The sequence below is a fragment of the Trichomycterus rosablanca genome, chromosome 23 (assembly GCF_030014385.1).
Source record: "Trichomycterus rosablanca isolate fTriRos1 chromosome 23, fTriRos1.hap1, whole genome shotgun sequence".
NCBI classification, from domain to species: domain Eukaryota; kingdom Metazoa; phylum Chordata; class Actinopteri; order Siluriformes; family Trichomycteridae; genus Trichomycterus; species Trichomycterus rosablanca.
Window position 1 is genome coordinate 17542783 of NC_086010.1, and position 13814 is coordinate 17556596.

Sequence of the window (13814 nt, forward strand, 5' to 3'; positions counted from 1 at the left end):
ATGAGTAGGACCTTAGTAATTATGTACAAAATTACATTAAACAAACATGGAATTCATTTTTTTAAAAGCCCTGACCCTTGGCAAAACTAAAATGTGTCGTATGAGTGCACAACGTTCTGTCGAGTTCAATATATTGACTGTGTATGGACTGGCTGTGTCTGAGGGAGAGAAGATCGAACGGGTTGCTTCTGCAGTTGCGCCCTCTGCTGTCTGCTCAGTGCGCCTGCGTGAGAAATGCTTGACACTCTGTACGCCCTACCGCTCTCTGTGAGCGGCGAAGGAAGTTACATTTGGATTGGCTATGACTAAATGACTAAATTTGGAGCAAAAGGGTGAAAATGCAACGACAGTAAAGGTATTAAAATTATGATCTCACACTTGTCCAAACTGATGCAATACAGAAATAACGTTGTCAGCGTGTTTATATTCACACACACACACACACACACACACACACACACACACACACACACACACACACACACACAGGGGCTCAGCAGCCCCGGACATAAAAATGATGAATGCTAAGTAAGCCTGCAGCATGTATGAATATACTGCCAAGTGGACTTGGACCCAAGGCAGATCCATTTTATAAATACCATTAATCTTAAGAGACTCCCAGCATCCCTTGCTCTCAGGCCTGTCAGGGCCTACACACGTAATTCACTACACACTGTATTCTGGGTGTACCTTAAACACACAAAGCACACGTTCAGCCTCGGCCTTCACACGTACAAGCGCAGTCCGTGTGCAGCACATGTACAGAACCATCAAACTGCAAAACTTCAGGCAAAGTCCAGGAAATAGATTTAGATCTGTTAGTAGCAAAAATCTGCAATAATCAGATTATTATGAGTTGAAGTATAAGCTTCTCTGTAAATTTTTGTGTACATTATACATATAAGGCCCTACCTAATCATGTCACGGACTGTACAACGAGCCGTTTGCTGTGAAATTCAAAATTTAAAGTTTGTTTTTAGCGATGTAACATTTTTCATTCGTGCTGCGTTCAAGTGCCTCACGTTTACTGGTTAATCTGCACTATGAGGCGTCTTAGCAATCCTACGGCAATTCAGTTAGTAATCGCTTAGTCAGAAAGTCCAAGATGTCGAAGTAAAGCAGCTAAAAACACCACCCGGGTAACTAAGTTTACGGACGAAAACACGGACGAGGATTTTCGTATTTGAGACCGTCGGTGGATGTTCTAGGTTTACATTCATCTATTAAGGTAGCTGTGCTGTGTATTGTAGCTTCTATTTATTCTATGAAATGTGAATTTTTGAATTTAGTGGGCCCTAGTTATGTATTCTGGTCAGAAGTACAAGTTTCTTTAGTTTATCTGCTTTACTGAGTCAGTTTCCTCTTTCATTTGGCTGGTAAATATTAATTTTTGGATGCGTATAACACACAATGCTGTCCATGTCGCCTATAAAGAATCCCAAATCACATAGCCACACTAAACTGTATGTAAACATAACGCCGGACTCATTTTACATGGTACGTCTTAGACGCAGCCTGAATCCAGCGCTGTTCTGCTGCTCGTTTTTCTGCAGATGTGTCGTCCCCCCGAGCGATTAGAAACAACGGACGACTCTGCACGGCACCGCATTCCGGCGTAATTTGGCCGTCGCCGGAGTCATTCGTCACTTTCTCGTCTACTTTAATAGCAGACGTACGATCCGTCAGCCTAACAAACGCGTCAGTGTCCTCTCTCAGCCTCGTCTGCTTCCAGACCCCCCCCCCTTCCCCGGTACACCTGAGACTCGACTCGAGTCATGTGGGGGTACTTAGATCAGGAATGTGAGGGTTTTGGAGCGTGGGGGTTGGAGTGGAAGGTTAAAGGTGTGCTGGCTGGAATTCGGGAGAGTCAGGACTGGGCAGGCAGGGGAGAGCTGTAAAAAAAAAAGGCCCTGATTGATTTAGCAAACGGAGCATCACGCTGGTTTTCTGTCTCTCTCTCAGGCTGCGTTTCATCTTTACAGATCCTGGGACGCTCGTCTGCTCTGAAGTGGTGTGTGTGTGTGTGTGTGTGTGTGTGTGTGGTTTAGATTAGTTGATTTTTGGTTGCACTTACACCTCTCTTATTTAATAATTAGTTTTTACAACAGATGACAGACTGTTTGCATGGATTCACAATAAATTTGTTTAATATTTGTTTACAAGTTAAATAAATACTAATTTTAGATTCTATATGTGCAATTTTGGTTTCTATACATACAATTTTAGAGTACGTTCTAATCAGTGTACTCACTACTTGTCCCAGAATGCCGTTGCACTGCCTCTGTTTTTGCCGGTGTTCAGATACGTTCACATACGTTAAGTTCACTAGCTAACCATCATTATTTTGGGTTGCAATCGAATCATAACCACCCCTGATTCATCCCAGCCTGCCGTACAGGGGGGTGCAGTGTACGCCAATGAGAACCGAGAGCTCACGAAACCTCAGAACAATGGAACAAGCCTGTATTCATGAGTCATGCAGTTATAGAACATTCTGATCATATTAGAATGGGAAAAGTAATTCTGTAGTTCTGTAAATAAAGTAAATAAAGTAAACCAGTTTGCGCTGCAATGCAGCGGTCGAACTGAGTCTGGCTGAGCCATTGCAGCACAAACTGGTTTACTTTTGGCGAAATGTTGAAGGTCCTTTTGGCTTTTGACCTCATTTTAGCTCATGGGCAAACCAGAGGTCGAGAGAATCAGACTTCCTGTCTCTAGTCTTAAACTGTCGAGCGTCTGTCTATTACATATCCAACCAAAAGCGCCTTTATTTCTAATTTCCTATTTGGAAAATGTCTGGAGGCTGTACTCTTTGTTTTCGACAGTTTAATCTTATTTTAATCTTGATTGCACTACACATAGTAAGAGTGGCTCGGTGGGTAGCACTGTTGCCTCACAGCAAGAAGGTCCTGGGTTCGATCCCCAGGCGGGGCGGTCCGGGTCCTTTCTCTGCGGAGTTTGCACGTTCTCCCCGTGTCAGCGTGGGTTTCCTCCGGGAGCTCCGGTTGCCTCCCACAGTCCAAAAACATGCAGTCAAGTTAATTGGAGACACTGAATTGCCCTGTAGGTGAATGGGTGTGTGTGTGCTTGCCCTGCGATGGACTGGCGCCCCGTCCAGGGTGTTACTGTGTGTCTTGCGCCCATTGAAAAGCTGGGATAGGCTCCAGCACCAACCCATGAGTGAGTACACATAGTAGTAAATTTGGACGTTAAACGAAGCGTTTCTGTGTGTGTGTGTGTGCAGAGCTGCGTGATTTCGAGCCCGATGACCAGCAGGAGATCGAGGTGGACGAGGGAAACACGGCGGTGATCGAGTGCCACCTACCCGAGAGCCAACCCCAGGCTCAGGTCCGCTACAGCGTCAAGCAGGAGTGGCTCGAGACGTCCAAAGGTAACAAATAAAAAAAACCCTTCTTATTCGTCCGTTTGTTTTGTTCACTCTCAGTCCTGCTTCGGTTTATCTGCTTCCCAGTGAGCGATTTTCCTGGAACGCCTTTTGTTGTTATCTACCACTGATAAGCCACTTAAACAGGAATAGGTGGAAACTTCTCCCTCCAATTATTTGTGACATTTGTAAATTCCTAAATGTGCCCCTTGCCATCCCCGGTATGCAGTGATGGCAGCTGTTGGCTCCGTTTTAATAATCCAGTCCCTACTGGTTTCTTGTTTTGCCCTGGCTTTATGCTTCCCCTAAAACATGACCATCATTTACATGTTCGGCTTTTATCCAAAGCGACTTACAGAGGATTAAGGGCCTTGCCCAAGGCCCCAACAGTGGCAACCTGGCAGTGGTGGGACTTGAACCGGCAACCTTCTGATTACTGGACTAGTACCCTAACCACCAAGCTACAGCAGTACCTATTCATTGCTCCAAAAAACAAGTAGCCGTGGTGGTTTGTCAGTGTACGCCGGGCGTGTAACCTCTGCCCTCTATCTGTGGCCGCAGGGAACTACTTGATCATGCCGTCGGGGAACCTGCAGATAGCGAACGCCACACAGGAAGACGAGGGACCTTATAAATGTGCTGCGTACAATCCGGTCACCCAGGAGATCAAGACCTCTACATCTACTGACCGTCTCCGCGTACGCCGTGAGTAAAAAATACAAAGGCCACATATACTGTATATATATATATATATATATATATATATATATACAGTATATACAGTATATATTTATATATAGCACGCAGTGATCTTCTATGGTCTTTTAAGTCGCCATAGCAAAGCTTTAAACAGCGTCTCTGTCTCTGCCTGGCAGGCTCGACGTCCGAGGCGGCGCGGATCATCTACCCCCCAGCCTCCAGATCCATGACCGTCCGTAAAGGCCACCGGTTGGTGTTGGAATGCGTGGCTAGCGGCACCCCGACTCCTCAGGTCACCTGGGCGAAGGACGGTCGTGACCTGCGGCCCCAGAACAACACCCGCTTCCTGCTCAGCAACCTGCTGATCGATGCCGTGGGCGACAAGGACTCGGGCACGTACGCCTGCCACGCCCACAACGGCATGGCCGCACCGGGCGCCGCCACCGTGCTGTACGATGTACAAGTGATCGGTGAGTGTTCGTAGTACGAAGTCGGATGTAAATTTTGTGGTGGCTGGTCCGAGGGTGGGAGGGACGTAGGGTTTCCTCAGAACTGGTGGGTTCGAATCTCGGCTCTGCTACCCATCGGCTGGGCGCTTTCTACCAGCCACAATTGGCTTCCAGTCGGCTGGGTGGGAAAGACCGGACTAAGGGTGGGGGTATCAGCGCTGGGTAAGGATCTCGGTTGCCCAGGGCGCCTGTACAGAAAGTGAAGGAGCGCAGAGATCAGGGCGTGGCTTTCTTTCACACACAGATCCACCGAAGTATAGAACAATAACAAGGGATTGTGCACGCGTCTGAGGGAGTGTGTGTCAGGCGAATATACACCCCACCTTGGATGCCGTCTGGGTCCCCAGGAGCAGATTGGCTACACTAAATTGGAAGAAAAGGGGATAAAATGTATTTAAAAAATAATAACTGCTGCAGTTACGACCTCTGCTGGCTGGATGGAAATCGGTGCATGACTTTCCATGTGCAATACGGATCTCCATATGAGCTAAGGCCCTCCTCGGTCAGCATTAGAGGTGAAATACAAATCAGGTAATTGGATACGACTATTTCAGGGAGAGAAATTGGGGGAAAAACTGCATAAATAGAAAAAATAGGGCAGAATACCTCTCTCATCCCCTCAGATCAAATTTTTGGCATAGAACAGGGTTGCGTGCAGATGAAACACACTGTTTGCATTAGTTCGGCATCGCTATTATCCAATATTACAAATACACAAGATTCATTTTATGTTTTCGATTTGCACAGAGGCGAACCGCCAGGAGTTTTCCATTAGTGTTTCCATTAGCATGATTAGCATTAAATTACAACCTCCTGTAAAGTATGTTTGATTTATTTTACAACTAATGCAACCGTGAACGCTGGTGTGTGTGTGTGTGTGTGTGTGTGATGGGGGTGGGTTGAGTAGCCAGGACGCTAATGGGGTTGTTTTTCTTCGCTTGTCTTTTGGCAGCTGTGATTAATTAAACCGGGGCTGCTGCTGCCCTAACGAGTGCTTGCTGTTTCACTAGCAGCCAACCATCAACTGCAAATAAAGTAGAGAGGAAAGAGCTGGAACACGTAGCAAGAGGACGAGAAAAATAAAAAACGACTCAAAAAATAGGCTGACTGTACGCCCGTAGCCATCAATGATCAGGAGGGCGTATGTTCCGCTCTCTGGGTGGGAGGAATGGACTTACTGTGTTTCTTATTTATCAATCAAGACATCTGTGAACTCTAATATCCGTACGGTGCACTTGTTATTGCTGATATATGCAGCAGAATTTACTTTTAGAGAAAGCACATGTTAGCCCGGACCCTCCAGGCTGGTAGCGGTCATGTAAATGGAAAGACGGCAAAGGGGGCATCAATAAAATAACCATTAATCTTGAATCTTTTCTCAGAGCCTCCTCAGGTGCAGATCGAGCCGCTGCCGCAGGAGCCCGTGTGGGGCGACACGATCAGGCTCAGCTGCCAGGTTCGGGGAAATCCGGCACCCAGCGTGGTTTGGCTCCACAACGCCCAGCCAATCAGCACGTCGTCGCACCACCACCCCTCCTCGCAGTCTCTGCGCCTCATCAACCTGGGGCCGCAGGACGACGGCGTCTACCAGTGCATGGCCGAGAACTGGGTGGGCGGAGCTCAGGCTGCTGTACGGCTTCTCACGCTGCCTTCTGGTACGTCCCGAGGATTCTTATTTCTATATACAGTAAATATGATGTTAGAGCAAAATCATTCATTTTAATAACTGTTATTTGAACTAACTCCTTTAACTCATCTTGGTTTCCTCACAGCACCCCCGCGGACAGGCCGGCTGCCCCTCATTCGGCCCATGAGCCCCGATAAGGTTCTGCGCGAGCAGGCCCCGGGACGACCCGTGGCGCCCAGCATGGAGCTTCTCGTGGACTGCTCGGAGATTCCTGGAAACGTCTCGCCCGCCGAAGCTCCGGTCATTCTCAGCCAGCCGCGCACCGGCACGGCGGACTACTACGAGCTCATCTGGGCACCTCGGCATGACGGTGGGGCGCCTGTGATGGAGTACATCGTCAGGTACAGAAAGGTAAAATGCTGCAACTTATACATTTAACTTTAAGAGATCTGGGGATCCAGGGTTCGAATCTCAGCAGTGCTATTTGCAAGTCAGAGGGGGCGGCACGGTGGCTCGGTGGGTAGCACTGTCGCCTCACGATTCCCAGGTGGAGTGGTCCGGGTCCTTTCTGTGTGGAGTTTGCATGTTCTCCCCGTGTCTGCGTGGGTTTCCTCCAGGAGCTCCGGTTTCCTTCCATAGTACAAAGACGTGCAAGTGAGAACCAGTAACTACCTGTTCTGTCATGAATGTAACCAAAGTGTGTAAAACATGACATTAAAATCCTAATAAAATAAGTAAATTGGCAAGTCTGGACCTAATTGCCTAATGTCAAAGGGCGGGAGTGGCTGAAGTAGTCAGTGCGCTCTCAGTGCTGCTCCCAAGCCCGGATATAAAGAGGGAACTCGTGTCAGACAGTCCGGTACGTGAACCAGGTCCACTGTGGCGCCTCCTAAGTGCAGGAGCCGCCTGCATGTTTACACGACTGCTTAGATAATCTAATGACACATAATATTCATGTCCTAGAGATGAGTTTTGTTCTTTCTTCCTCCCAGGCCGGAGACTCGTTTGGGGAGTGGATGATAAAGAACATCTCCGGTTTGGAAAACAAGCTCGTTCTGGCCAAGCTGCAGCCAGCCAGCCTGTACGAGGTCGAGATGGCAGCTAAAAACTGCGCCGGACTGGGTCAGCCTGCTATGATGACCTTCAGAACCGGGAAAGGTACAGCTGCTAAACTGTCGTCGGATCACTAGAGTAAAAGTAGCTTTCGGTACATGCATGCTCAGCGTGTGTCTGTCTGGTCAGTAGGTCGGAAGAGTGTGGGCGGAGCGGCAGAACGGCCCAAGACTCCGGTGTCGTCACCGTCACGGCTGTCGCGTAAGTTCCTGCTGATTTATTATTTACAGAACCAGTTGGGATGATCAGAGTGTCTCTATTTCTTACTGATCACATGTGGACTGATCTTTATTCATGTCATAATGGACACATATACACAAAGTATCTGCCCCATTCCCAATTTCTCGTTTTGTGGTTCGCATTCCAGCACTGCTGTGCTGCCTATTTTGGACCACTGAGCAAAGCTGTTAACCTTCACGCCTGTAGGGGAGCCGGAACATTGCTGACCCTGCGCTTAACCCCTAGCTTTCAGACAATAGCTGTGATATGCGGACAGAGAATTTAATTGTACTATACGCGTGTACATGTATATATGAAAAATAAAGGCGCTCCATCTGTTTTTGATTATTATTGTAATTGTTATAGATCATCAACAGCAAAGGTGGCACAACCAGTTATTAGGTTTAGGGGGTAATTACTTTTTCACATGGGTGATTCAGGTTTTGAATAAATATATATATATTTTTAATAAATCGAACGAGCATTTAAAAGTGTTTTTTATTAGTTGGAAGATCTAACTACAGTTGTAGCCTGTGGGTAAAGTACTGGACTAGTAATCAAAAGGTCACTGGTTCAAGCCCCACCACTGCCAGGTCGCCACTATTAGGCCCTTAAGCAAGGCCCTTAACCCTCAATTGCTTAGACTGTATACTGTCACAGTACTGTAAGTCACTTTGAATAAAAAGCATCGGCTAAATGATGTAAATGTAATAAATAGGACGAATTGGGTGGGGGCAAATACTTTTTCCAACATTGTACAATTGTCATGACTTATTAATAGACTAGAAAGTATGTTAACCTCTCTCAGCTAACCACTAATACTGTTTTCTATCAATAACTAACTGTTATAGAATCTAATTTCTCTGATCTCTGTCTGTGTACTAACATTGTTCTGTTTCTTCACCTCTTTCAATCCGAACTCAGATTACGGACGACCGTAAGTCTTTAAGTCGTAACGTGCCGTTTGCATGCGTACTTCATACGATTCCCGCGTCACGTTTTTGACACCCCGTCACCCTGTCCGTCCCCTCACAGCCCCCGAAGCTCCGGACAGACCGACCGTAACCACGGCGTCCGAGACCTCGGCCTACGTGACGTGGATCCCGCGCGGAAACCGCGGCTTCCCCATCCAGTGCTTCCGGGTGGAGTTCAAAAAGCTGAGGAAGGAAGGAGGAGGCAGCGGCGAATGGGAGGTGGCGGAGGACAACATCTCCCCGACGCGCCTCTCGGTACAGATCAAAGGCCTGGAGAAAGGTGAGCGGCGTCGCGTCGGATTCTGATCAGTGTCGGCTGCATCCCGCTGCATTTCTGCTTCAGTACAATAAATGTCTTGTAATGTAGCGTTAGGCTTTGAAAGCACCATCTACCAGCATACAGATAGTTAAAGTAGTTCAGTTCAATTTTGTCATGAACAACTTATTATGAGCTGCTCTCATTATAACCATGTAATTAAGCCCCTGCCTAATTCACGGCCGTGAAAATCGCGCCACGGACCGTAAAATTCTAAATGTAAGGTTTGTGTTTAGCGAATTCCCATTTTTCGCTCGTGCAGCGTTCAAGTGCCTCACAATTACTGGTTAATCTGCACTATGAGGCATCCTAGCAATCCTACGGCAATTCAGTTAGCAATCGCTCAGTCAAAATGTCCAAGATGTTGAATTAGTAGGGCCCTGTGTATCTTATTAAAATAATGAGTAAATAAATAATGAGTTTAGATACAAATACAGCTTTACAGAACCTAGATTGTACTTTTAACATTGTTCTGTCTGTGCATCACAGGGACCTCGTATAAATTTCGGGTTTTGGCGGTGAACGTGTTGGGGGCCAGTCCACCAAGCGCACCCTCCAAAGCCTACACGGTAATGGGAAGCAGCCAGACCAACGCCCGGCCTGTGGACGGTCCCTACATTACTTACTCTGAAGCCATTAACGAGACCACCATCATTCTCAAGTGGACTGTGAGTACATGTTTGGCTGCACTGAATTATGTTCAGGTTATACTGTGTACACGTGCTAAATGTCTTGTTTTATGTTCTCAGTACATGCCGGTGAATAACACACCTATTTACGGCTTCTACATCTATTATCGACCCACCGACAGCGATAACGACAGCGACTATAAGAGAGACGTCGTGGAAGGTACGTGTGCTTGATTTATTGTCAACAGTAGCACGTATTTATCATACTATTAATAAAGGACTTGGAATTAACCTGGTACTGTGTGTTGTGTGTTGTAAAGGTGACCGATACTGGCACGCCATCACCAGCCTGCAGCCTGAAACAGCGTACGACATCAAGATGCAGTGTTTTAACGAGGGAGGAGTCAGCGAGTTCGGGAACGTCGTCATCCTAGAAACTAAAGGTGAGCCTCTCATTTTTTTACCGTGCGTCAATCAATGTGTCGAGTAGATCCGGACACACGGTCGTTATTCTTTCACTCTGGTTTTCAGCTCGACTCAATCAGAAGCACACCACACCGGAGACGTCCTCCCATCGGCCAGAGTCCGGCGGGCCCGTGCCACGCCCCAGCGATTTACCTTACCTCATCGTGGGCGTGGTTGTCCTCGGGGCGCTCGTCTTCATCATCGTGGCGTTTATTCCGTTCTGTTTGTGGAGAGCCTGGGCCAAGCAAAGTGAGTAAACGTCTACTACCCTTAATCTAGCCACCAGTTTTCATCCAGCAGGTTTTCTGTTCCTTTCTTACATCAGTGAAATGTGTCAAATGATTTTTGTGCTGCTCTCACTTATACACTGATTTAGTTGGATTAAAAAAGCCTGGATTGTTGATTTAATAATGAGTTACTTAAAGCTCACAACACTGATAATTAGAAGTAGGTTTTTATCCTTAATTAACACATAATGTTTCTATATTTCAGAGCAAACTACAGATATGTGCTTTCCGGCGGTGGCAGCACCGGTGTCGTCTTGCCAGTACACCATGGTGCCTATGCAGGGCATGGCTCTAGTAGGGCACTGTCCAGCAGACCCTCACCTGACCCCCGGCCATTCAGTCTACGCTCCTAACGGAGAGTACGCAGCCAATGGAAAGCACACGCATTGCCTGCCTGGGCTGCATCGAGTAAGCAAGCATACATACATCATGTATCAAGTGAAGCATAAAAACGATTTTAAATGTGATGCACGACTGACCGTCTGTCTCTGTTGCAGGAGGATCCTAATTGTGACCTGGAGACCGGCTCATTTCTGCCCCAGAGACTTTCTAACGGATATCCACATGCCTACCACTACTCTGTTGGGTAAGATCATCTAAGCACAGTAGTTTCCTCATATTTATTTATTTAGATCAGGCTACAGAAGAGTCTAAGTGCTTTTTACTGATATGGTAGAATTACAGGGAGCCAAAATTCCACTGGTATGGATAATCAGGTATTAATAATAATAATAATAATAATACATTTTACTTCTGGCATATAATCCTCAAAGTATAGCGTCTCACAGTGTCATTACGGTGTCAGTGTCATTACATTAGCGGAATTATACGCTGTGCTTTTGACTGGCTAATTTAAAAGACGACTCACGTGGTGTTGATGGTGTTGAACAGTGTTCCTGGCCACGTGGAAGAGGAGAACTGCTGTGAACCCGACGATTCCACCATGGAGCTGCTGAACCCGGCTTTAGATTTTCCAGATCTCAGTCAGGAGCTTCATACGCTCGCTGATGAGCTGCATTCAGAGCACGAGATCACGGCAGGTCAGTAAAACACACAAACTAAAATCTTTACAAATGTTTTTATTATAAAATTACATCTCAATCACAACTCATTCGATGGAGCAAACGTGCAAATATGTCCTGTGCTGCCACTATATAAAACATTCGTATTTTAAACTTACAAATAAATATACTATAAAAGATAAAATACTTGTAAGAAACGTGTTTAACAGCCGTCTCTGGATTGCCGTGAATTTTGCAACTGTTCTTTTTCTGTGACTGAATAATTGAAACATTTCATAATATCATTGTGACTCTTCTAAAAATGATGCTGGGTAGAAACTATTTATATAGCTACATATATGATATTTAACTCCAGTGTTGGACTTCTCTGTGCCCACATAAATAGGGCTTGTTCAACCTGTTAAAAAGTACATGGCGGCTAGCGGGAGATTTCGCTAGCACACCAGTGCTGAGATTCTAAACTCCCGAGTTCAAACCTCAGCTCTGCTAGCTGTTGAGTTCTCTGTGCCCATACATATAGGGCTTCTTACAAGTTTTTTACCGGTCAGCTGGGCGCCCTCTAGTGAGCGTAATTGGCCGTGCCTGCAGCAGACAGAATTGGCCATTTAAGTCTGCCGGGAGGGTTCAAGACCGGACTAATGTGGGTGGGGTCTTTGACGCTGTACCTGTACATGAAGTGGAGGAGCGCGGAGATCAGTGCGTGGCTCTCAGGGCGCGAATTCGCCGAACATGTGGGCGGGCGAATAAGAAAAGGTCGGTGGACTGCGCAAATATACATGACCGGAGTCTCCAGCAGCAGAGGACGAATTGACTATGCTTAAAATGCATAAACAAAATAGCAAAAAAAAATAAAGTTCAGAAAGGAAAGTGTCACCTTTTACTACAAGAAAAACTGTACATAGTCAAGCAAGCTTTTTATTGCCATTTAACTGAAGGCTGCTTTCAAGAAAGCTTGACTATCGACAGTCTCATTCGTGTTCCTGTAGCTAGTTTGGGTTTTCTTTGTGACCTTGGTAGAAAAAATCCACAATACGCTCCAATTGTTCATATCTTACCTCGTCTGTCCTGTCGAATGTGGCTGTAAAGAATTATGTTTCCATCTTTTTTCAGAATTGCCATTGCTAACAGCTTTACAGTCCATCGGCACAACGACGCCGGTGCAAGAGGACGTCCGAGAGATCCAGAGCGACCGTCAGCTAGAGGAGCATCAAAGACACGGATGAGAAAAAAACCTTTAAAACAAAAAGAGAGAGACCGTATTTATTTTTGTATCACAGATCTTATATTTATATATTTATGCTCATGTAAATAGTTTTGTATTCTGTATATATGGAATGTTTTATAAGAGATACGTGTATTACTGTTTGCTCATCATCACCAGGATAAAAAGATGAACCCTAAATCCGGTCATTTTAGGGCTGCATTCATGAGAACGTCTTGATATTATTTATGAAGATCTGTGCTGGTTTATCTTGCATCTCAGACTGTACAGTGTGGTGCTGTGAGGTTTGGGTTCGACCCAGAAATGCTTATAAGCTACAGGCCTCCTGCGTGCCTGACTTTTGGTGCTGGATTGTACAGATTTGGATGCATGTTTCCTTCACACCTTAATCATCTTGATGTTTTTTATGTATCAATGACTGACAAATGTGCATTTAGACAGATGCTGAATGTCTCCACATACCTCAAACAGTGTTTTATTTGTACCTACTTACCATTTACACCATTTAGAATAACCGGTGATGATGAGCAACTCTGTCCAGTGTTCACACATTCTGTAGATATCTCACTAAGAACTATATACTGTATTTCCTCATTAACAAAGTATTAACAATGTATGCAATGTATACACACCTGCCTTTAGTAACACTCACTATAAATACTTCTAAAACCTAAACAGAAAACCTGGAATGAACAGCTGCATTAGAGTACACTTGATTACCTGATTTTAATGATCAGCATGTAACTTTATGGAGGATTTATGTGTATTTATGTGTGTTCAAACACATAAATTCAAACACACGATTATTTAATGAAATACAGACACCAGGATTTTACATGTTGCTCCTTAAAACAGGTTCTGGAAATGGAATGAATTGTGATTTATTTTCCATTAGATTATGTGGACTCAAGACTACAGAATCAACACTACTGTATCAGTATTAGCTTCATGACGGTGCTGAACTATGAAACAATGAAGGAAAACGAGCTCATTTCGAAGTTTACCAAACTGTTGTGGTTACATGACTTAAAGCACTATTGCATGTAAATAAAGCGAAAGAAACCATGAATCGTCTCATTATTTATGCATCTATCTGTTTTCTCTCTACTTTATTTATTTTTTATAAATTATCATTCTTAATATTGTACTGCTAAATCAATGTAAGGGAATAAAGGCTTTTCTTAAAGCGGGAAAAAACAACAAACTGCAAAGTGCAGATTACAAATTCAAGTCTTGACTATAAATCTATAGTTTATAGAATGTAGTTTTTTGTTCTAAATGCCTCACTGTGGATAAACAAACCGCTTTCTTTGACTAGTAGCCTGTGGTTAGTTTAGTTGTAGCCTA

General features: G+C 45.2%; 1 protein-coding gene across 1 annotated transcript in view; it reads left to right on the forward strand.

Moving 5' to 3' along the window:
• Positions 1 to 13528, forward strand: part of boc (BOC cell adhesion associated, oncogene regulated) — a 50492-nt gene extending 36964 nt beyond the window's left edge. Inside the window, exons 4-19 of the mRNA XM_062985231.1 lie at positions 3245 to 3391; positions 3947 to 4090; positions 4261 to 4554; positions 5976 to 6248; positions 6366 to 6631; positions 7213 to 7378; positions 7466 to 7534; positions 8588 to 8806; positions 9332 to 9510; positions 9592 to 9691; positions 9792 to 9914; positions 10003 to 10185; positions 10429 to 10631; positions 10721 to 10809; positions 11115 to 11263; positions 12356 to 13528. Coding sequence (XP_062841301.1) covers positions 3245 to 3391; positions 3947 to 4090; positions 4261 to 4554; positions 5976 to 6248; positions 6366 to 6631; positions 7213 to 7378; positions 7466 to 7534; positions 8588 to 8806; positions 9332 to 9510; positions 9592 to 9691; positions 9792 to 9914; positions 10003 to 10185; positions 10429 to 10631; positions 10721 to 10809; positions 11115 to 11263; positions 12356 to 12468 — 2717 coding nt within the window. The 3' untranslated portion in view covers positions 12469 to 13528. The remainder of the gene's footprint in view (positions 1 to 3244; positions 3392 to 3946; positions 4091 to 4260; positions 4555 to 5975; positions 6249 to 6365; positions 6632 to 7212; positions 7379 to 7465; positions 7535 to 8587; positions 8807 to 9331; positions 9511 to 9591; positions 9692 to 9791; positions 9915 to 10002; positions 10186 to 10428; positions 10632 to 10720; positions 10810 to 11114; positions 11264 to 12355) is intronic.
• Positions 13529 to 13814: the final 286 nt, after the last annotated feature.